Below are 23,948 nucleotides of genomic sequence, written 5' to 3'. Positions count from 1 at the left end.
AAACCCACGATCTGGCGGGAGAATCATAATTTCAATTTAATTGATCCATTTCTCTGTGAAAACGGCATCATTTGCTGCCGGGCAAGTGCTGGGCGTACCATGAAACGCGAAATCTTTCGAATAAAACAAACTTGTATTCTGTCTTCATGGCTCCTTTAAGAATCCAATTGTCATGCCAAGCCCAAGCCAAAAAAATTCCCCCGCACCTCCCCGAGGGGGATTGTGAGGATGCAGAAATGCATTGGGTGCACCGATGAGTGTGATGCGATTAATGGCGAAGAGAGAGGCGAGAGTGGGAGCGTAATCATTTATTTTTTTCTTTTCCCACACCCGTCATTTCCGCTTCGTTATAGAGAAGCGTCTTCGAGACCGCGTTGAGCGCAACCGCCAACTGCAGAGGATCGTTCACGTCAAAGTCGTCAGGAATCGTTTCGAACTCACCGTCAGCATCATCGACGTCGTCTTCCTGTGGTTCCTCTTGTTCGCCGCCGTCATCGAAGTGATCGAGCCGACTCCAATCGACCCGAACGTTGATGGCGCGATACAGCGGGGTGTGTTCCAGGTGCTTGAGCCAAGCCAGGATGTTGCCGCGCTTCACCAATTCGCGCTTGTACGTTGCCGGACTCATCAGCCTCCGCTTGATGTGAACGTCGAACGCAACGTCCTCGGGTACCATGCGAGGAAGGCACCGCACTACCTTCGATACGTCGATGGGCACGTTCACCGCCTGTCGCTTGATTCCAAACTGCCCGTTGCCTCGAGTCAGCCGCCTGATGCTCATGAAGGGGAGTCGAGGCGCGATGAGCCGCTCTTCGACCGGGTTCAGATCGGGAAGATGCGCCGGCCGAGGAGGATAACGGTAGCCAAAACTCACGCAGCCCTCCTCTTCGCAGCTTTGTCTTCTTCTTCGTCTTCTTCTTCTTCTTCTTCTTCAGCGGTTCCCCTACGGGAAGATGACGATGGTGGTTGAACGCGAAGCTATCTCGTGATGGATTGTTTGGTTGGCCAATCCCTAGGGGCATCATGCCACAATCATCATCAGATGCGCTGCGGACGCCGGCCAAGGGACGCACGACAACCCCCGACTATAATGCATTTCTGCATAAAAGGGGGATCTTCCCGTGAACCCCCACGACGACATGGCTTACGAGGCGCAGTTTCCTCTCTAGTATACTTACTAAGAAACTCTATGGACTTTTATTGGCACTTTACGGAGCACAACACGGCAAGTTTCCGAGCGTGCGTAGTTTGTGCGGACCCAAAGGTGGTGGATTCGGTCACTGCTGCCGGCTGCGAGCGGCAATGTAACCAGCGCCACCTTATAAGCCCAGCGCCGCCCTTTGGAAACTCTTGCGCCCGGCGTGACGCGCCAGCACATAGGCGATTAAGCATATCAAAAAGGGTGGCGGGGCCAGTGTGAATGCGCTTGCAGAACGCCGCTCCTTGTATCCCGTCGGCGCTCCTACGCGGCGCAGCGATGCAATTCGGCCACCGCTCCCGTGTTCCCTTTACTTCTGCGCGGACATGTACAACCCTCCGAGACGGTAGTCCGCAGCCACGTCTCTGGTTTTGATATGTTTTGACTGCAAATACATTTGCAAACTGCATGCCTCAGGTTTGCTAAGCCTCTGTGGAACCTTTAATGCGAAGCTTTATATGTGTAGGCGAAAGAGAAATCCGGCGATCCCATGTACGCGGAAAACTTTTCTGGCGCAACCCTGTGCGCATTCGCGAAAAGACAGGTTGGAGAGGAGTTATAAGTAAAAGTAGGAAGTGCGACTGTGTTTAACGATGCTCTAGCTACTCTCTTGCATCTCTCTCGCGCCACAGTGCACATAGCGAGGTCCTGCGTGACGCACAGCTCACGTGACAACGGCGGGGAGGAGCGATGGCGGGGCGGGCGAAGCAGCTTCAACGTGGCAATGCCCAACACCGACGGCACGTTGCAACTTTGTTCGTTACCCATCTGTGCAGAGTACATGGGCGCATTTTGTTGTTCTAAATTTAGCCACACGCACAAAATTTGACCCTTACCCTCAAGCAGATCGGAGCGAGCATCATCGTGAAAGTGGTGTTTGCCGCCGCCGAGAAGCTCTCAGTGTTTGGCGAAGCAAGATGCCTGTGCTGGAAACGGAAAGTGAGCTGGAAGACAAACAACGTGAACGGTACTGTTTTGTGGGTGGAAAAGGTGCTGTAGCTTATTCCACTGCCCTGTGGTCGTAATTGCGCAAGCCAGACTTGGGGATGTTTGAACGTCACTGGGAGCCAGCACCTTTGGAATTTAGAAATGTGGAAAAACGAGGCACCTCAGTGCACATTGCCGAAATTGCGCATGCGCATCTGTTCCTGGTGAAACTGTTGTAATTGTTCCTGACGAAACTGTCGCAACATGGAAAACAGCTTATGGAGAAGGTTACTGAGGCTCCCAAAATAGCGCTCCCCGGGGACGCAATCCTAAAGAGACACAAGGCAATCAGCAAGTTACTTTCCCGTAGCCATGTTGGCGTTGATTCAGTACCGAATGATACCTGAATTTCCAAGAAATGGCTAATTCAACGCTGATCAAATGTGACGGAAACAGCGGCTCCAGTCGTTGTTCCGGAAGCAAGCGAGGCAGCGGTGATGGATAGCAGTATCAAAGGAACCGAACCAAACCCTACCCCATATCAAGCGGTTTCATCAGTTTAGATCAAATCCGTCGCGTTTTCCCGAACTCCAACCTCCTTTTCAGCTCCTGACCACTAAACAAAATATTCGTTCATGGGACCCGTGATCAGTATTGACGCTTTGTTGAAGAAAACATTATCTTGCGATTACGATACTCCCTAATGCGATATTTGGGTGTAGCAGCAGTTCGCTGAGGCAGCACTCACTCGTGGGTTCTATCGACAGCAGCAATGATGAGCCACGAAGTCAGCGGCACGAAGTGCGTCTCAGGAAGAGACCGCAACCCGCGTTTAGGCAGGGAACGCACCCCATCGTCACGCGCACTCCCCCATCATGTTTTCGCCGGCGGCGCGCAGACCAGCGTCTCGTGCGGGAAAAGCGTACTGCCTCCCCCTCCTCCCCCCTTCCCAATCCGCAACCGCACACTTTCGGAGACCGCTGGTGCCTCCACGGCGAAACGCCCTCCCCTCACAATTTCGCAACACTCTCCTCCTTTGTTTTCTTTCACTATTCGCTCTTGCCATCGTTCACTCGGTTACGCCGATGACCCAGCTCAACCCAGAGACGGCCGTCCAAGGGCTGCGCCCTAAAACACGCTGTCCTTTAGAGGCCCCGCGAACGTTGGTGTCTTATCAACCGCTCTTGCGTAGATCGTGCGCTTCCTCGAAAGGCGCTACCGGTGCCCCAAGTATGGGCGAGTAGCCCCATCCTGCGGCAGCCAGGAAAGACGGTGCGCCCGACAGGCGTTTTAATCACTTCCGGTTCAAGTCGCGTAATATAGCCAGGTGCGGCGACACGTGTTTGCGTGTTTTCGCTAATTTCTATCCTTAAAAAACCTACGCGTAAGAGGGGCATATTCGCCTTCTCCGTGAGCTAATCAATCGTTCTATAGCAAATTGCACTTTGACTTCAGTGTCCCTTTGAGGTTGTTGTGCTTGTGTTTGTGGCCGAGAAAATTTTTTCTTGTCAAAGGTAATTAGACATCGTAGCTTCGTTGAATGATAGGAAATTCGACAGGAGCAGGCTAAAATCATGTTACACAGTTCCAGAATTAGGTGAAAGCCAATTTATAATCTGAACACATAATGACGCCGTACCTAAATTTCTATGCACCGTGACTTGGCAACCTGTGAATGAAAAAATATTCTTTGTCAAAGAAAAAATCTTAGGGACTACATTGTTTCCAGAATGTCGGCCTTTGAATCCAGCTTTCTGCCTTGTGAAAGTAACCATAAAACAAAAGACAAACTCGCCTTTTCTATTTTACAAAGTGTACTGTTGGGCGACCTGGTAGTTCATTTTAAAATAGCAATTAGTGCCCTTCTACTCTGTGAAAAAGGCTGACATGCGAAGCTGGACGCAGTAAACGAAAAGCACGAAACAAAGCACGTTTGTTTGTAGTTTGCGATCGCGAAATTAGCGCTTAGCCCAATGAAACTTTGAAGCAGGCGATATTTATTGCGTGGGTGAACATGGAGCTGTCTGTTTCCCTTTCGCGTATTCGGCATCTTAGTGTCTGAGTAACGTACCAACCCAATCCGCTTGACCGCTGAGGACACCCGAAGGTTCGCATTGGGGCGGCGGACGTACACACTTAAGCATCCCGCCAGCACGACAGGCATGTCATCACTGAGGGCATGAAACCTATACCTGTGCGTGCACCCCCCTTTTCCTCTACTCCTAGCTCGTGCCTGATAAACTGGCAACCATTTATGTGCGTGTGCTTAGAAGTGAAAGGCACCGCCAAAATTGTCGCTCTGAAAGCCCTTCAAGCTGAAGAAAATATATTAGCCCATGCCGACGTTGCGTTCATCCGTGAAATTTCAAGCTACCCGGCGAGGCGGAACCTGCGGTGGGAACGGCGGCGGCAGTGGCTTTCTGTTGTTTTCGCACCCATTCGCGCTTCTGTTCTGGCAAACGCTCCTTCAACTCCCGCTGTTCTCCGCTGTCCTCCGAGCGAACGACAGCGTTTGTCCCTAGACAGTTAAAATCTGGAAGGACTCGAACTTGATTCTAGTGGACGAACATTTGGCTGTCAGTTTCCTCCCCGGTTCGTAGGCATCTCACTGTCTGTGCAGTACACCAACCCAAACCCAAACCACTCGACCATTGAAGACAGCTGACAGGCCGCATGGAGCCGCGAGACTTTCACGTTTAAATTTTCCGCCGGTACAACACGCATGTCATCGGTAGCGGCGTGAAGACTAGCTGTGCATGCACGCCCCCCTGCTCCCACCCCCAACCAGTGCACGCATAAACCGACAACCGGCGATGCCCGCTTGCTTAGGCGTGCAATGCACGTGCGAATATGTCTCGCGGAATGCCTTTCATGCTGAAAAAGAATATTGGGCTCACGTCGGCTTTCAAAGCGGGCAGGTTGCTCTGGTAATGCCTGATAAGGGCGCTACCGCCGTTTTTAGCCGATTGCGCAGCTTGTGAAAAAGGCATTGGGGGGGGGAGGCGAAGGGTATAATAGTTGTGAAGGCGGTGTCGGTGGTAGCGAGGAGGAGCGCCGCTGCGGAGCCGAGTACATCGGCCTCACCGGAACGAAAACAGGGGTGGGGGTAGACATATTCTGATTCGCAGTAATAGCTACAGCGTGAACAGAAACAAGGGCACAGAAAGACCACAGAACGAGCGCTGAATTCCAACGGAATGTAATATGAGAAACCTTGCACCTTTTACCCGCACTCTGCATGCTTCGCGGAGGCAGTGACGCGGATGCGTCCGCAACGCATAGAGTGCGTATGCGTCTAGGACGCCCTAAGCAAGTAGTGCCCCGATTCAGTGCAAACTGCCTTCGAAGAACAAGTCAGTCAGATCGAAGCGGCTGGCGACCCAATCCACCTGGTCGTATGGGTATAGTAGTATGAATGACGGAAGGTATTCACAGGAACCTGAAATCTTGCCATCGTAAAGATGGGCATCATGAGTCTGCTCAGGAGAGGGAGATGGAAAATGTTGCCGTTGTCCCGTGCATTCACGGCTTGTCTCACAGTTTAAAAAAGATTGCCAGCCATGTACACGTAAAGATAGCGCGTAGTGCTCCCCACGAGGTCGTGATAGTTGCCAAAGACACTACAAGGCAGGTTGCGAAGAACCTTGGGTTCCACGTAAAGCAGCATGTGCACTACGTCCCATGTGTGGAGCCTGCTGCTTAACTCATTCTCCTGAAGAAATGTGGGTCAGTTTACCCCGGTCAAACTGGCAGATATCTTAAAGTGGTCATGTCGAGAGAATACAAGTTGGTTTTATTCGAAAGATTTAGTGTTTTATAGGGCCCCAAACGCTTTTTGTGCAGCAAACGATGCTTTATTCCTAGTAAATAAATATTTTCAGTCAAAATTTCACTCCCGCTAGATCATGTTTTTCGCGACGTCGACAATGACATATTAAGAGCAGGGCCTTCGAACTAAAGATAGCCGGCTGACCACGGCTGCTACCATCTCACAGGCGCCCGTTTGATTATCTTGTTTATTGCCCACTTTCATTGATGGCGCTGCAATACTGCTGAAGTTCCAGTGCTCTCATTCTGCTTGTGGCCGGACTCCTACACCTGCCGCATTTTTATTACAGTTCATACTAATCGCCTCCTAAAACTTCAGCTATGACTCAACAAATATTGTAAGCAACAAACTGGCAAGCAACCGTGCCGCTCGTGCCAGTTGGTCAAAGTCCAGCGCGTGCGCTCGTTGTATTGGCTGTGACAGCCAGCAAAGTGCCGCACTAACTGTTTCGGTGTTTAGTTGTTCGTTCGTAACTTTAATTGTCCGCCCCACAATTTTTACTGCTGTAAAACGAATGTGCCCTACATTTAGGCGCAAATAGCTTGTTCAGAAAGCTTACAAGCCCTGCCTAATTGGCATTTGCTTTTGCCGGCCTCCGCCAACCGCACAGCAGGGCTTACGGCATCATGGGTTCTGTTGCGGGAAATGAGCGCATGGTCATTCACTTTTTTCGTAATTATGCAGCTTATTTGAGCGTAGCTTACGTTAAAAATGGTGCCAGTATGATTATAACGAGACAATCTTTCCAATGAACCAAACTTGTGTTTTGTCTGCATGGCTCCTTTAATGACCTATTGAGGGAGCACGGCAACAACGTTAACAAGGGAATGAAGGCTTCTCAGCCTTGCATTGTGTATCTTGCGGGTGCGAAGTTCAGTTTGACGTGTGCGATGTGATAGGAAGAAGAGGAAGCCAAACTACGCGAGAAATAATTGAAACACACGAAATTCAAAGGCAGGGTATACGGAATGTGTCAGCCGGGCGTCAATCGCGTTGTCCCAAAACGAGATAGATTTCCTTTCCAACACGGGCTGTACATCGGGTATAACTTAACTTGGTATCTGTGTCGATTGTGCCAAGTGCGTTAACGCGTGTTGATGTGGTGGTGTGCTATCTGAGGTTCTAAAGAGTGCGTATAAAAGGTGCAATGTTTCTCCCATTAAATTCTGTTGGAAGTCAGCGCTCGTCCCGTCGTCTTTCTATGCCCTTGTTTCTGTTCGCGCTGTAGCTATTTTGTAGCGAAAGCTACAGTACGCTACCTGGGGCAGTCTTCGCGGGGTGACCAGTTTTGACCTTGAGAGCTAGAGGTCAAACCACACCCCTTTCCGCAAGCGCCCGGGTTAGAGCAGCGCTCGATGGCGGGGAGAGATAGGCGAGGAGGGAACAGAGAAGCGCTCGGCACATGTGCCGCCACCTGGCGGAGGAAGGCGAGGACGACGACGCCGAAGCGATCAGTGCGCGCGACGAAGAAAGGCGGCGTACGCGCAGAGCCATGTGCGATGGAGTAGGACGAACATTGAACTGTGGTCGCTGGTACAGCGGTGACGCTTAAACAACTCCGTGAAACGAAAAACGCCACTGTTGCGTCCAGCTTCGCTACATTCAAGTCTTGCGCGTTAGTGTGAGCTTCCTTCATTTATTCTCTATTTTACATTACGCAGCCCACCCTAGGTTTTAATGCTATGCAATTGCCTTGCGGCTGTGCACTCTTGCACCTTCCAACTTAAGCACAGAAAGTCGCGTTTCCAGTGAATCCACATGCTGGCTGGTATTGTGCACATTTATGCATAATGTGCACACTTTGCACATTATGATACTGTAATGCGCGAAAACAAATTAGTGATAGCGAAACCATAAGTGAGGCTCACACAAACCAAACACAGCGCAATAAGACAGTCTTCTTAAATTTTTCGGTGTTCCTTTAGCATGTTTCAGAATGAATAAATAAAAGAAACCAGGGCTTGAGCAGAACTAGACTTTTTTCCTCAGACACAACCTCTAAACTGGCACGCTCTGTTGAAACTTATTTGTGATGAAGTTTTGCAAGTCCATGCATGGTGCTTGATCTTTCATGAACATAATGATGTTGATGACGTCTTGTCTGGTTCAAAACTTGTTGAAGTCCCCAGAGCACACACTTGCTTGAGACACCTTGTGGCCTGACGCACAGTGGCACGAGCAACAGGATCGGGGATACACGAAATCCATGAAACAGTCACATCTATTACGTGGTAGTGTCTCAGTTTCAGTGTCCGTCAACCGTGCCGCCTTTTCTGAAATCAGAGTTGGCGAGCAAGCGACCGCCACTGGATTGCACGCCCATCATAATGGAGAACCTCCCCTCGGGATGGGTGACGATGTGACCCCGTCTTCGCAGTTCGTCTTCGTATGTCTGGAAATTAAAGACCGGTGAGTTTCAGCGTACAACTGCAGCTCATTTTGCGAGTGCGTATTTTAATGCGTAGCATTCTTTGCCGTGTACCCCTCCAGCCGGGACCGTGCAACGCCCTGCACTTCCACAAAAATATAGTTTTGGTAGAAGTAACAACTTTAATCACTATAATAGCATGAATGGGGTAATTGGTCAGACAGAATCTTTAAAAACAAAAAAAAACAATAGAAAAATAGAAAAAAATACTTTTGAATAATGATCTGACAAAATAAAACATTATATCTTATACATATCACCAAAAACCGATAAATAAACGAAAGATGTCCTCGAAAGGACTTTGGAAAAACAAAAAAATCGCGCAAACGGACGAAATCTGCAGTACGCGTTGCATCTTCGAAAAATAAACATTATTAGGAAAGTAAGGCTATGATCGTATAAATTTATATAAATTTAAAATCGTATAATCGTATATAAAATCGCTATAATCGTATAAATTAACATCATTAGCAAAAATAAAAAAAGAAATCTCACAAAGGATGAAATAATCCAACGTCTTTCGCTACTGATAGCCATATTTGGCTCTAAAGAACTCACACTCTGGACAAGCGGTATAAGAATGCTACGCATCAGTAGACAGTTGTCTGAACTCCTGCAAATTTTTAAACAAAGCACTACTACGTACGCAAAAGGCATTCTTTTCGTCTCAACTGTCCGCCTCCCACGTGTCTTAAATTGGAGGCTTCGTACTATTCCAGTGACGTATTCAATAAAATGTCTACTTATGATGGTTTAGGACGGCTTTCTATGCGTTTTACTTAAAAATAACGAGCTCCTCCGGTTCATTATTATTCCAGGTTAAGTAACGCGTAAATTGAAATGCCGGGGATAGTAATCTCACACGTATGTCCTGTTCCGCACCCGCAGCTGTCAGTTATTGCATGGCAAGGAGCACTTGACAGAAAATGTTTCACTAATGCCTGTGCTATACGCCCGTTTGAAAGGCCTTCACGACGCCTTTGAACCAATTGCCTACTGAGCGCCATATTGTAAATACATAAGGCGAACCTGTGAGTGAGCGTTCAATCGTCAATCGAAAGTTCCCGTACAGACATGGGTATTGCATTCTTTCTCTGGACATCCAGCGAGAGATGAAGCGTCATTCTGATGAGAAACTTTGGTGCTATGACAACGTTTTCCTTTACAAAAATATCTAATCGATCCCTAGGCTAAAGAAACTAATTAGTACCGTCCCAAAATAGAACAAAATAAACCACCGTCACCCGTGGCGCGCCGAACACCGCTATATGGACGGAAACGTATCATGCTAAACGTATACCGATACGCGTTATTGCTTCTACACAGAACAGAAGGAAGTCGACGATATTCTGCTCAGCAAAAGACAGAGGATATTGATTGGGAAGGGTGACATATTTAAGGAAGCAACAGCTCGACAGCACCTTTCACAGCTAGGGTTCCGATAAATGCAGATGCAATTTGAAAAAAAGTCATCTGCAGGGGGGAGCTACGAGATAAAATAGAAAAAGAAATATGGTTTCTTCTCCCGGTGGGCATTGCGTACCCCTGTGGCTACAAGTCAAGCAGTTCCCGTGCGCACCAAGAGGAATATACATATTCGCTAGGAACATTCCTTCAGTGGTTCACCAACTGCTAAGAACTCCACTTTTCGGCTTGAGTAGCCTAAGGGTAAATCGGAGGCTTTGGAGTAAACGTCCTAGGTTCGAGCCCCAGCAGTGCTAACTTTTTTTCAAAGACCCGGCATTTTTGGTACTGTGATGCACTCCTAGGTCAATTATACTTACTGTTTTCGTAAGTAAGGGTGGTTTGGTATCTTTTAGGTAGGTTTAGGATTAGGGAATAGCATATCAACACGTTTGCTTAACGTTTTGCGTGTTACCGGAAGTACCGGGCTTGTACCTGTCTCGGAAAGGAATATTGCTGTCGATGGATACAGGCAGATATAGGTCATGGGGAGGGGCCTTCGTCCTGTAGAGAACTTTAAACGCAGTTTCTAGTGTTAGGGATGATAATTACTGTAGTGACGACGGTGACAATTATGATGATGACGATTAAGAAGGTTATTATGGTGATGAGGATGGTGGTACGTTGGGTGGGGGCGGTGGTACTGGTAGCCATTAAAATTTTGTTAGAATAACCAGTATAGCAGGTCGGTTCTTACCTTCGGGAAAAATGACTCTGCCATGAGTTTATTTGGTATCAGCTGGTGGTGGATCCTCGGAAAGTCAATGGCCTGCTTGATGTTATTGCCCATCCACAAGACCCGCATTGCTACCTGCGAAGTAAATAAATAAGGTAGCCAGGGGATCAGACAAACGCAATGCGAGTATTCAGCGCTGGCATACCGTCACATATGGATAGTACTCGACACATCCATCAGCTGAACGAACATTTAAAGTTTGTTTGAAATTTGTTTAGCTCTGCCTGCAAACTTCGGCCATTTTACACTCTATTCTGCATTCTTCGTTGATTTTATGTTTCCGCCTATTGCAAAATGTGAAACACTAACAGCCTATGTCAGTCTGGGGTTCATTGCGCCTTGACAATATCTCCTCCCGTAGTTTTTACACCATAGGAGAGCAGTTTCCCTCCTACAGTCCCCACGGAAACGAAGTACTGAGCTTGAAAGCTCTTAGAAACTTGCGCCGCTAATTACGCAGCATTGATAATTGGTGGCCGCAAATTATTCAGTATTCGCGCACGGCATAGAACGCGTGTGATGTTGCAGCCAAGAAAGCGTGTTTCCTGAGCAATAAAAACAGTATTAACTCGAGCTTACCACTGCTTTAAAAACATTTTACGTGTGCTGTCATGAACAAATGAAACGCGAACACGAAAATAAAAACCCGAAGACGCAAAATTCAAAAACACTGTTGCTAGAAGTCGTATAATGGCGCGCTATTTGTATGTTTGGAAGGCCACATTTTTATGTTGCAAGAGCAAATGAGTACGTACCAAAGCAACGCCCGACGTGATCTTTGACCCACCGCTACCTCCCAAGGCGAGCACGCAGTTTCCGTTTCTGTCGAGAACCACCACGGGCGCCATGGAAGACATCGGTCGCTTTCTAGGAGCGATGAAGTTGGCCTTAGACGGCGCCACTCCGTAGACGTTTGCACTGCCGGGGGTCGAGAAGTCGTCCATCTGGTTGTTCAGGACCACGCCGGACGACGTGCGTATCTGACTTCCAAAGCTATTGGGGGAGAAGAGAGGTTGTTGTAGCCCGTGCTCGGTGCGCCATGATTTGAAGTAGCTGTGCTATCTGGCTGTGCCTCCTGCACAAACTTTTCTCCGTCCTTCTCTATTTTGAAGCCTTGATTGAATCCTTATAAACACATTCTCGAAATATATTTAGTTTGATCGAGAAATTTTCAATTTAGGAGTAAAGTACCAAGGGTGACTGCGCACCCAGGTCTGCTCGCATGCAAACTCCCGCCTAGTAAGACGACATGCCTAATTATTTACAGGCTACAGTATGTTGATTGTGCTAATGAAGACACCAGCGCGAAACGCGACGAAGAATAAAAATAAGAGAAAATTATTCTTAGTCTCCGTTTGCTTTTGCACTGTGGCCGCCACGAACACCCACCAGTTTCCCAGTCTGCCGAAAGTGTACATGTTGATTGTACGTTATAAAGGCTGCGGCCCATACTCGTGCCCGAAGACACACCAGGTGATTGAGTTACGGATGTGTGGTATAAGAAAATTATATAATCGTATTATGGAATAAACGCAATATAGTTGCACTAACCTCTGTTACGGGCCAGATATCTGTAATAGAAGGTCCGCCAACCTTTCGCCGCCTAACCAACGCTAATACAACACTCTAGGATGCTTAGTCACTTCGTTAGCAAAATAGAGCTTCGCGCATTAATGTCGACCTGTCATAGAAACTTAGTTAGGTATCAGCTGGTGCATAAATTTCAAACTCTTTCCTACAGATAATTTAACCGGACGGGCAGTAAATTGTGAAGACGTGCCCGATGGTTCATATAAGACTGGGTGATGAAACATCGCACCGAGACATGACAACAAAAAAAAGGAACAGCGCCAATCTTTTTCTTTGTGCTATCAAGTCTTCATTCACTTTATTCCCAGCCATGAGCCTCACATTTCAAAGCCTGCCTTCCCTACCGCGCATTTTCTCCTGACGCTACTATCTGAATTGTTTTTGTATAACTTTTTGTGTAAACATAGGCACTTTTTTGGACGTTCTATATTAGGGGGTAGACATTTGTTCCTTACTATTTCCCTAAATAATCATTTTATTAAAAGCCCAACATTATATGTCCCGTTAAATGAGGAGGGAAAAGCAGAACGCCCGAACATCGTCACTTCCCTTGACGGGTTTTTCTTGTGACAGTTTGATTTAACCTCTCCCTAAAAAATGAACCCGACAAATAACCCGCGTTTTGACACACTGGTTTTGCTCTTTGCACAACATTTCTATGAATAAATGGTTTTTAGGTAACAACTGGTACCTCTCGAAATTGAAAAGTGATAAGCATATAAAATTCATTCCAGTAAAGGATTATTTGCGTGAAACGAACAGTGAAGGAAGCAACAAAGGAACCCTCAGAAACTCTAGGCGCAGGAAAATATAATGGCAACTTCGACGATTTCGGGGGACATTCAACGGCGCGCTCATAAACAAACACGACGCGGACTTTTTCAATAAAGTATTCCCCCTCTGAGGAATTCTGTCGCCGGCGAGAATTCTGTCGCCGTATTGCGACCCCCATTGATGTGCAAGGGATGACGGGGCCCACACAAAATGGAAGATGCTTGAATTATAATAACTGCAACATCTTTTGCAAATACACGCAGAGTTTTCTCTCCGATATATGGTCGTTCAACGAAGCATGCCGGCATCTACTGATAGTCGGTGCAGTAGGCATTTTGGTAAGGTCACAGGAAATTCACGAATGAGCTTTCTTGTACTCAGATGCCGACAGAAATCGGCCTGCTCTCCACTTCGTTTTTGAACTCACCGCTGCACATTTGAACGAATGAAAGAATTTGTACTTCGTATCCCCTACGTTACTGCAGCTTTGATTAGTTCACTGCTGGGGGACGAGTTCAAGGTAATTACAGCCTGAGTTTGGGTGTAGAAGCGTTGCTTTGGGATGTTTATCGCGGAATGTTTACCGCGCGGTTGCAGAGCACATCAGGCGTAATAGCAGATTGTGATCACTCATACAGCCTCATAAAGATCATGCCTGTAGCACTTCTAGCGCATATTTAGGATTTTGGAGAGGTAACTGGCCGAATAGTTCCAAGTTCATGAGTGCATAAGATGTCCAGCGCAACAGTATAGTCGGGCTATAGCTTTTCGCTTACTCCGCCTACGGACCAAAGAAAGGAAACGATGAAGCTTACTAGTAGTTCACCGTGGTAGAGACAGCGATGACGTCACCATCAGGGCCCCAGAATGTAGCGTGGGCAGTGCCGTGGTCAGGCGGCTGGGACTCGTTGACAAATCCGTAGCGTGCTGGGTCAGCAAAGGTTTCTTCGTCATTGATACTGGCGCTAGCTTTTGCGGCAAATTCCTGGGATGTGAGGTTGCCCACTAGCTGAAAGAACGGAAGGTACGTGACTGGAATCTCTCGGGGAAGCGTACACAAAATATTTTCTGTTGGTTGTTTAAGCCAGCCTGAGATTTTAACGGTCGGTTGAAGGTCTCTCTCTCTCTCTCTCTCTCTCTCTCTCTTGTGTTCTCCACATTGTATCATTTCATGGCTACATTGCGGTACTTGCTACAAAAGACCTTTGCTTCCAAATCAAATATTCAAGAACGCTGCAAGACTATGCAGGATTAGCAAAACTTGGCGTCAGGTAATTTTAGCGTAGGCAAACCAAGAGGTAGGTAAAGATGCTTTTCCAAGATTGAAGGTGTCCGAAATGCCTGGAAAGGTTTTGTCCTGATGCAGCAGCTTTGGGTCTTTTTTCAGCAGCGCACTTCCATTTCAACCGACAGGGCAGGGATCTGAAGGCACCTTAAGAGCCACCAGCTTTCGTCGTATGAAGTGGGCTACCAGCACGTTTTATGAAAAGTGACCTCCACTATTCTGTGGTTATTTGCCAGCATCAACACAGTTCCCTCGATGAAAAACAATTGAAAATCTGAAAGGTTATTCCTGAAAGTGCAATGCGACGAGCAACATTGTGCAGGTGTACAAGAGTAGATCCCAACGTAGGAAACCGCAAATCTGTAATAAATTATTAACAATACTGAACGTGTTTTTGATGACCTCACAAGTGTTTTGACGTGTGTTTCTGCGCCTGCACCTGCGTGTGCGGCTTAGTTCCGAACGATATAAAACATTATTGTCGTTCATGAGGAGAAGTATGTGCGTGAAGGTTGGAGAGCAGTGCACCGTGATCAAGAACTATAGCACTTCTTGTTAGCACGAGCAGACACATGAAGCACACTGCCTCGCACCTGATAACCTGCCTAGAAAATGCTCACCTGATAACCGCCTAGGAAATGCTTCCTATTGTGCTTAGCCATGTTACTCAGAGGGAGGTAAATGGCAATGTTTCTAGAAACTATACCGGAACGTAACAGACCATGCACATGAGGGTTCCTTGGCGCAGAGGGAAATGAACGCAATGTGAATATTTCGACTTGCAAACCCGTCATTCAGCAGGTCAGTGACTGTAAGAAGGGCCGCATGCCGTGTACAACCGAAGTTCAATTGTGACTGAATTCATATGAAAACTAAATTTAATTCCCGAACCACTCCACTAGGCCTTGATACGCTGATTTCGTACATGCGTGCATTTTTTTTGTGCAGTAGAAGCCTGATTATACCAATTTCTCGTGACCGTGAAAAAGCATCGTATGATACAAGCGTCGTAAAATCTGAACAACGATGACGCCTATAACTAGAGTTTCATGCGATGCATTTGCAAAAAAACTGCAATGTAAACTACAAACTAATGCTCCGCAGGTCTAGGAAATCAAGATCACAAAAATTGGCTCCAATCCACGCTGTGATGGTGGTTGGAGAGCAAAGCTGTAAACGGCACCCACAACTATTCCCCGTGCAAGGTCACTTGAATTCACACACGTGGCTCTACAAAGAGTGGAACGAGAGATTCTACAAGCCATTACTTGGAATTCGCAAGGGCGGTGTCCCGAACGCTGCAGCGCCGGCCACGGCCGGGCTAGAGCGGTGGACACCACCGCTCTAGCCAGGACGTGCGTCGGCAGAAAGAAAACGACGAGGAGCATCATTCGAATGGCGACACAGCAGAGCACTGATGTGCTAGCTCGGGGCTACATCACCGCGCGAAACAAGCGTGGACACCGAAACAATTCGGCATGTGAGCTCAGTGATTCCCATTTATACCGATTTAAACTAGTTCGTTTAGTAAGTTTGAGAATTGCGAGAAAGCTGAGAGAACTCTTATAATAGCTATTTGCCAGAACCAGTTCCTACTTTCGCCTTTTGTAATACCCGTTAAAACACAACCGAATTGGTATTCACATATTTAGAAAACGGAGTCCCATTTGTGGCAAGCAGTGCGCAAAATGTAGCGTTTGTTTAGCAGCCACATATCTGCATGCGGTCTCTACATTTTGTTTTCGTGCCCTGCAAACCAATTCTTAACGTATCTTTGCCGTACGACCACTTAATTCCATCGTGTTAGGGTACCTAGGAGGTGCTGCTGAACAATTTATTCGAGCCGTGCGAAGGAAGCGCGCAATGAACCAGAAGCTGCGCGTAAACAGCCTGATGTGCCGAGGGCCCGGCCTAAATTCGTTGCACGGGGCCACGCGCCGACAGCGGGGCCGATTCACGCCTCGACCAAATCAGACCAAACCGCCCGCGGCCGACAGGCCCAAACTTACATTGCTGCAGAGTCGCCTCGCCTTTTTCCGTCGTGGCGCCTAGGCCGAATATACATCGGGCGAACGACCGGAGTCCGACATGTATCTACTTGTTTGGAGACGGCTCCGCTGAGACGGCGCCGGCATCGCCCTCCCTTTCCCCGTCGTGGCGGCTCGACTGACGCAACCACTTCGCCTCCATTCGCCGGATTTCAAACTTCGACCAGCGAAAGTCCTGATTGGAGAGATTCAAGCCGCTCGCGGCTGCAACGGACTTCCGGGGTATAAAAGCCCGCCCGGAGGCACAGCGAGGGCAGCACTTTTCGGAGGCACCGAGTGGAGAGGTACTGTCGCCTTTGTGCGAGCCATGTGACGCTGTTGTTGCCTTTGTACATACTGTATATAAACGTTGCTTTAACTTTTCGTCGGCTCGAGAACTTCATCGCTCTGCTCTGCGCCGCATCGACAGCGGACGAAGCAAGGCAACGCCGTTACACCGGTGACTGCGCTCGGATGGCCAGTCGCAACAGTAGAGACAGCGTCGGTATCGCCCAGTCTCAACAGTGGCGGCAGCGCTGGGATAGCTGATTCCCAACAGTGGTGACAGCGCTGGGAAGGACAGTCCCAACGACCCCCAAAACAACCGTTGCTAAAGCAGACGACAAAACCGGGCTGCCGCCGGCGTGAGCGCGCAGGGAACGCTGGGTAACTTCGCTGCAACCATCTACAGTGTGCTCCCTTCCCATTGCAGCCGCGTTGGGTGTTTATTGTCCCGCACGCCACGAAAGCCCCGTTGGCTGGTAGAGGTAGAAATATTTGGTTTAAAAAGTAAACGCGAAAAGAATAGTGCTGTTCAGCAGCGAAACACGCTCTATTAAAACAAACCTTGTACCGCAGTACACTGCCACGACTCCCTCCAGCCAGTGTGAATCATAGCACACAAGAGCACGACAAACACATATGCAGTAACCTAAGCCTGTCAGCCAACCTCGTTATCAATTCACTGCTGAGTGGGAGAAAGGAACACCTGCACACTTACCCTACGAACAATGCGCAACAATAGGGACCGGGCAGCTTGACGGGTGGCGCCACCACTCGGCGCTCCCCTCGTCAGTGGAATGAGCCGGTGCATTGGACTACACAGCCTCCCGTTGTTTTTGTCGTGTTTTCTTCGGTGCTTTGAATGTTTTGGTGGTGTTGTGAGCAGACATGTGAAATGAAACGAGGTCTGGACAGAGGTGTTGTGTTCTATGATGCAGTAACGACTACGTAAACGCTTCTAAAGTTGGGTATCGGCTGCAATGCCATGAGCGCTTTTTGCAGCGATTTGCGCTTGGCTACACCCGTTCTGAGTACGAATAAAACTATTATTATTAGTGTTCATTTCTTAAATGCACTAACGGCTACGCAAACTTATTGGATGCTTCTAAGGTTGGGAATGGGCTGATCGCTTTTTGCAGCGCTCTTCGCCATGGCTACGCGCGATCTGAGTAGGAATAAAACTATTAGGAATATTAGTATTCATTTCTACCACTTTAAATTATCTTCACTGGTTTCAATGACTACGGTTTCCGCGCCAGCCTTAGCGCTGGGATACCTCCATACGTGTGCTTTGTAGAGAAAGACACTTGCGTACGATGTGGATTACCGTATAGCCGTAGAAACGTTGCGGTAGTTCACACTTTCTGAAACCGTGAGCTTTGTGCCTTCGGTTTTGGTGAGCGACACTGTGACAGCATGGGAGCCTGAAAACCGAAGTGTAACTCCCACGTTTGTGGTGGTCATTTTATCAAGTGCCAAAGTTATTCACCCAACCAACAGCACAAGCCACAAACCATCCCTCCTCCCTTTCCCGTTTTACCACCTTCGTGGAATAAAGGCTGGCACCGATAGTTAAAAAATGTGGCAGTGTTAACGTCAGCCGGTGTTTTTTAATGCTTAAGTACTCTTTACAGAGTACCTAACAAATCTTGTAATGCCTTGTGAAGACACTAAAAACGCGCGATTAGTTACCTCAAATATGGGTGCATCAGCCCGAGTCCTCCAGCACAGACACATTTCCGACACGCTGGAAAAAGTTTAGATTTGGAGAGGGGTGCATGGAAGTTAAAAATTAAACAGCAAAATCATCTAGCCCCTCGTCTAATGATTACGATGGTTGAACGCAAAGCTTTCTTCGTGCGAAATGAATGGGAAATGGTCAAAGACGCTGCGATCAAAAGACCAAACTGCGTGCTGGTCAAAAGCGAAACTCAACTAGTCAAAGTTTAAATCCAGAAGGCAACCAAGGAAACTCATACCAGAAAGCATTCCAATAAATCATCATCGTCGTTAGACGGAGGAGTGCATGATTTTTCAAGCGTAGGAGGCAGCTTGTAACCGCAGCATTCAGTAGTGAAACTGAGTACAGGCTTCGGGCACCCTCCTGTATTGCGTCCTTCAGCCACGCGGGAATTGGTTTTTGAAAAAACCATTTACCAACTAGCCAGCAACCATTGCAATTCTTATAAATCAATGCTTCTCCACGACAAGCAATAACGTTCTACTATCATGCGGTATTTATTCTATCAACGATTCCCGATGACTGTAGTAAGAGCATTTCTGTGAAATTAAGCACGTTTCAGCCGTATGTAATAAAGTTACGGAAGCGTCGTCCATCACAATTTCTGTTTTGAGGTAAATCTTAGAAGGCACCCCCCAACTTTGTCTTTCGCTTGTGCACGACATCGACGCCGTTTTGTCATCAGCTGCCAAAGGCCAGCGCTGCAGCATTCCTGGATCGGTTGCACACACCGGCTTTGTGGGAGCATTTAGCTGCAATATACTCCTCGATACGCGAAACTGCATGCAGGCATGAAGAAATTACACGAAGGAACGGACTTTCACTTCCAGCTTGACTTCCAGCTTGGCGCATTGAGCGTCGTCTGCTATTTGTAAATACTGAGTATGGGCGTAAATCAGACACATGGCATGCCTTGTAAAGGTCACATCCGCGCTCCAGATTTACCGATCTGAAAAAAGTCATTGTGGTTATGCACGCTTTGCAAGGCAGAAAGCCATGCACAATAACGCTGCGCTGACCGCCACCTGCATTCCACTGACGAGCGGTTCGCCATGGGCGGCGTTGTTCGCTGAAGCGACGGTGGTGCCATACAACGGCCGCCCTGTACCTATAGTAAACGCAAGCGAGATGGGGAAACCGGTTGTGCATAGGAGAGGGCGGCTTCTGGAGAGGGGAGAAACGAAAGATGAGACGGAGACGAAAGGTATGCATGACAGAACCGATTGAGCGGGCTCAAGGTCGGCGGAACAGGCCCGCGGCACTTTCACTTCCTCCGCCAGTTGGTCGCGCGCTTCGCGTGGGGGGTCGTCGGATAACGCGTATCAGGTATGAAATCGCGTCGGATAACCTAGCTTTTAAAGACGATAGTCTTTCTTGGGCTACATAAACCCAGAAATTTTGGCCTGTCCGTATGTCTGTTTGTCTGCCTGTCTCTCTGTCTGTGACTCGATTCAGCCACTCGGCCAAAGTAAAACAAGGCATGCGCAGTAGTCTTATAGGGTGTATTCACAGGGCTTTGGGCCGCGCGGCGGCGCTACCTGCGCGGCGGCGACGACGCCATATTTGAGGTTGCACTCCGCCGCGCGGGCAGAGCGTTTCCCGACGCGAAACGTGGTTTGCAGCGTGCTGCTGGCAAGAACGTTCGTGTGGAACGTGTTTTTTCTGCGTGATCCGTGGGTTTGCGAATGCCTCGTCCTACCGAGTAGCTAGCATTGTTCTCGCTTCGAAATTCCGGATTCGCTGTTCACGTCTACAACCCAGACCCGAAGCAGGCCGCACGACAAAATAAAAAAAGCGCGCCCTGTATTTTTTTTTCCTTTCGCTGTTTCGAAGCGACGGCTAGGGCAGTGCTTCAAGGCTGTCTGTCTTCATTCGACGAATTCCCAAAGAAGTTATCGATAATATGGCTAATCAGTATAGAATCTGTTGGAACCCGTTTCATCCAGGTGGGCCCGGGGACGATGGGCGTCGGAGCTTTCACATCGCACGTCGTCACATGTTTGAAACATTCGCATACTTAAAATGTTGACAAATTAAGGTAGCCGGCTTACTTTATGGATGAGACGAACCATACTGGGCTCCCAGCCTCAACATGGGCTACTTCGAGTGTTGAGGGGAACGCACGCGTACATGCAATATCGACCCGCCGCGGTGGCTCAGTGGCTAAGGCGTTGCGCTGCTGAGCACGAGGTCGCGGGTTCGATTCCCAGCCGCGGCGGCCGCTTTTCTGATGGAGGCGAAAAGCAAAAACACCCGTGTGTACGAGATTTCGGCGCACGTTAAAGATCCCCAGGTGGTCGAAATTAATCCGGAGCCCTCCACTACGGCGCGCCTCATCGCCTGCGCTGCGTCGGCGCGTTAAACCCTACAATCAATCAAATCAACATGCAATATCGCTTCCCAGGTAATTGCGGGCATCCAAATTGATCCAATTTTTCTTCGTCGCCTTCGACTGTTCTCTGATGACCAAGCGTGTTACGTGATCAGACACTAAAGCTTGACGCTGGGTACACAGTTTGACTACTTCAAAAAAAGCGCAGAGACTAAAACGTTAACGTATGCAGGGACAAACTAGAGCAGCCTTTGTCACTTGTCTCTGCGCTGCTTTCGAAGTAGGCAAAGCATACGTGTTCCATAATCTTGTTCTGCTTATAATTTTCGCTTCGTCTTTACCGAAAGGAAAAGACTTGAAAATCGTAGCCACCATACCTAATTTTATCACGTACTTACCTCGCGATGGTTTCCACCCAGACCCTTTGCGTAATTGTTCCGCTTCATTAGGAGCTGAAATGGACGACCTTCGTGCGTTCAACGCACAGAACACTGTCGCCAGAGCACCTCCCCATCTCTCATACTCCTGAAGAAGCGCGCAACATGCCTGGGTGGTGCACGGTAAAACCAGCTCCTCTCTCACACGCCACCACCACATCAAATATCCTCGCAGCCTTCGGTGAAGAAATTTTCTCAACTCGCGCCACGGTCGCTTCAAGCAACGGAGGAAATAAGGAAATCGGTGCACGGGGTTGACACCGAGATAGCGCGAAATCGCCAAAACGGATCGGTTTATGCACGCCGCTGGTCGCGCCTGTCAAACCATCGGACAGTTGCATTCGTCGCGCGAAATCATACTGTCTTCACGCACTGCCCTGGCCTTCGCTTCGAAACAAAACAAAGCAAACAAACAAAAAAAACCAGCGCGCTTGCTTTCGTCGTTCGGCCTGCTTCGGGTCTGCGGTTGTAGACGTGATGAGCGCATCCGGGAATTTCGCAGCAAAAACAATACTGACTACTCGTTACGACCAGGCATTCTCAAACACACGAATCACACAGAGGAAAACACCGTCCACACGAACGTTCTTGCCAGCACCACGCCGCAAACAACGCTTCGCGTCGGGAAACGCGCTGCCCGCGCGGCGGAGTGCAACCTCAAATATGGCGTCGCCGCCACCCCGCACGCCGCCGCGCGGTCCAAGGCCCTGTGAATACTCCCTATATAGTCACAGCTAAATCTGCCCGTCTAAGTCCGGTGTAATGTTCATATTTGTCAACATTGTTGAAGAAGAACAAGACATTATGCAAATATAAGACAACAAATTAATAAAGAAGTGATATTTGCAGTGTTCCTTCATAAAAAATCATGTATGCTTGATTTTTGCGAAATTAAATACTTCATCAACTGCAGAAAAAGAATTCATTCCGCCGTCGCCTGCTGTCACCCGCGCCACTGTAGCTTCTGGCGCCATTTTAAGAAATCAACTGGCAACAGTTACGAAAGGTTCCACTGGATAGGTTCCGCGTTCTGCTTGGAACGCAAGTGGAGTAAGGCAACGTGCTTCTATCAACGTTGAAGTAGGGCGCCTCGATTCACACGCGTCTCCGCCGTACGGCAGCGTTGGCATCGAGACACCGGGCCTGGAGCAGTGGAACACGGTAAATTTAAGATGATTTAAGCAAACCTTTGGCGTCTTTACCTTTGGAGTAGCGCGACGCAAGAGGAACAACATGAGAGGTGAGCGGGAAAGCGAAGGGAGACATTTAGTTGGCAAAAGTCGACAAAGACTATCTTTTTTTTTCGACATATGCAACGAAAGGAGCAGATACGCGGCCAATTTTTAAGGCGTTGTTCCTACGGGGACTTCGCGGTACTCGACTAGTTCGTCGTAAAACCCGGGTTGTCGTCAAACCTGGTGACGTATGCGCGGGATTACACTGTATCTTCACTTCATACACCTGTGCTATGCGACGTAATGTTGGTGGTGCACTGCACTTTGATCCATGTTGCTTTAATGAACTTCCGCTAACAGCATAATTTTACAGGATCCTACGGTCATTGTACATTGGTTCAAGCCGGGAACAAAATGAGAATTTCCGCAATCAGCCACGACCAGATAAATTGCATTTGAAATGGACTTGTATAAGTTTTGAGTGGGATTGGCAGAATCGTCAATGCTCAGCAAGGGTGCATATATGGCTAGAGTAAATATGCTTTTGCTATTTACATCACCCCTTTATCGTCATTGTAACAGTTCGTAAGTCTCCGGCTGCCTCATTTAAAACCAAGCTTTATTATTCTCACTGATGTCGTTGTACGTCAATACTCCCCACAGGAAAGCGAACTTCCTCTGACGGTGATGATGAATGACCGTGGGTGAAGTGAAAGAAAACAATCAACTACCCCTCTGATTAATGACAAAGATAGGAAAATGTGAAGCATTAGTCGTTGAATTTGCCCTTTGATCGTTGAGTTAAATCCCTAAGATGGTTGAAGGTAAAACTTTCTCTTGATCGATTCTTTGGTTGTCCAGTCCCAACCAAAGTGGTGCGTACCTCCAGAGTAGCACATATTCGCAGTGTGGGATTGGCTACCGTAATGGTTAAACCACGCGTGGTTCATTCAGAGGAAGAGCAGGCTGCCTTTAAGCAATGTCAGCGCGCCCGTGCTCGTCGGGAGGATTTGCAGCTTCGTCCCGCCGAAACGGTAGAAGGCCAAGCGATGTCGAGAAAATCCTGAGGTTCGCAAGCGGGATAATGAGCTTCAGCAGACATACTCTGCTTCTTGGAAACATGGTCGGACTGCACAGTCGACCTTAAGGAGTGCCAATCCATAACCCTGCTGTCCGGCCTACACCACCTTCTTGACCACAAATTTCTGCAAGGCACCCAGCGTCAAGGGGAATGGGTGTGCGGTCGTCGCGCCGAATGGGCTCGTGGTCTCCACCGTATACGTAAGACCGAACACATTCCAGAGCATTGTTCAGAGTTCCCTGGTCGACGTAATGCAAACACTTCAGGTACCGACAGAAGATACCCCAATCTTACTCTGGGGAAACTTCAACGTGGACGTGACCAAGCAGACGGATAACGGATCGAGAGCTTCATGCTAGACCAATACTCGTTGCATCTAAAGTCTAAAACCCCCCCTTCAAACCATCAGCCAAAACCATTCCTGCATAGATCTCACGCTTGCAAACTCACTGTGTCGAGTCACGACGACAAAATCCTGACGGTCTACCACAGTGATCACGAGGCGATACTGTGTAAACGCAAAGTCATTCGTTACTAAGTGATCGAAATAAAGTCAAGCCTGCCAGACTTATGAAACTTGTCTTCATCAATTATCTCACCTTACTTCAAACAAATCAACTACCCCTCTGTCTAACGGCAACG

General features: G+C 48.3%; 1 protein-coding gene across 6 annotated transcripts in view; it reads right to left on the bottom strand.

The window, feature by feature from the left end:
- Window positions 1-7,615: 7,615 nt before the first annotated feature.
- Window positions 7,616-23,948, bottom strand: part of LOC144148131 (scoloptoxin SSD14-like) — a 65,332-nt gene continuing 48,999 nt past the window's right edge. For 2 of the 6 annotated variants that reach the window (XM_077679719.1, XM_077679721.1), the window contains exons 9-12: window positions 13,762-13,955; window positions 11,338-11,575; window positions 10,544-10,657; window positions 7,624-8,346 (exon numbers count right to left, since the gene is read on the bottom strand). In XM_077679719.1, coding sequence (XP_077535845.1) covers window positions 8,200-8,346; window positions 10,544-10,657; window positions 11,338-11,575; window positions 13,762-13,955 — 693 coding nt within the window. In that variant the 3' untranslated portion in view covers window positions 7,624-8,199. Of the gene's footprint in view, window positions 8,347-10,543; window positions 10,658-11,337; window positions 11,576-13,761; window positions 13,956-23,948 lie in introns of all 6 variants that reach the window. The other 4 variants (XM_077679722.1, XM_077679718.1, XM_077679723.1 and 1 more) reach the window with 3 other exon arrangements.

This window comes from Haemaphysalis longicornis, unplaced genomic scaffold (genome assembly GCF_048455015.1).
Source record: "Haemaphysalis longicornis isolate Haplotype H1 unplaced genomic scaffold, Haemaphysalis longicornis Haplotype H1 scaffold_78, whole genome shotgun sequence".
NCBI classification, from domain to species: Eukaryota; Metazoa; Arthropoda; class Arachnida; order Ixodida; family Ixodidae; genus Haemaphysalis; species Haemaphysalis longicornis.
Note: the sequence above shows the minus strand (reverse complement) of the source record. Positions and strands in the feature narration are given on the sequence as shown.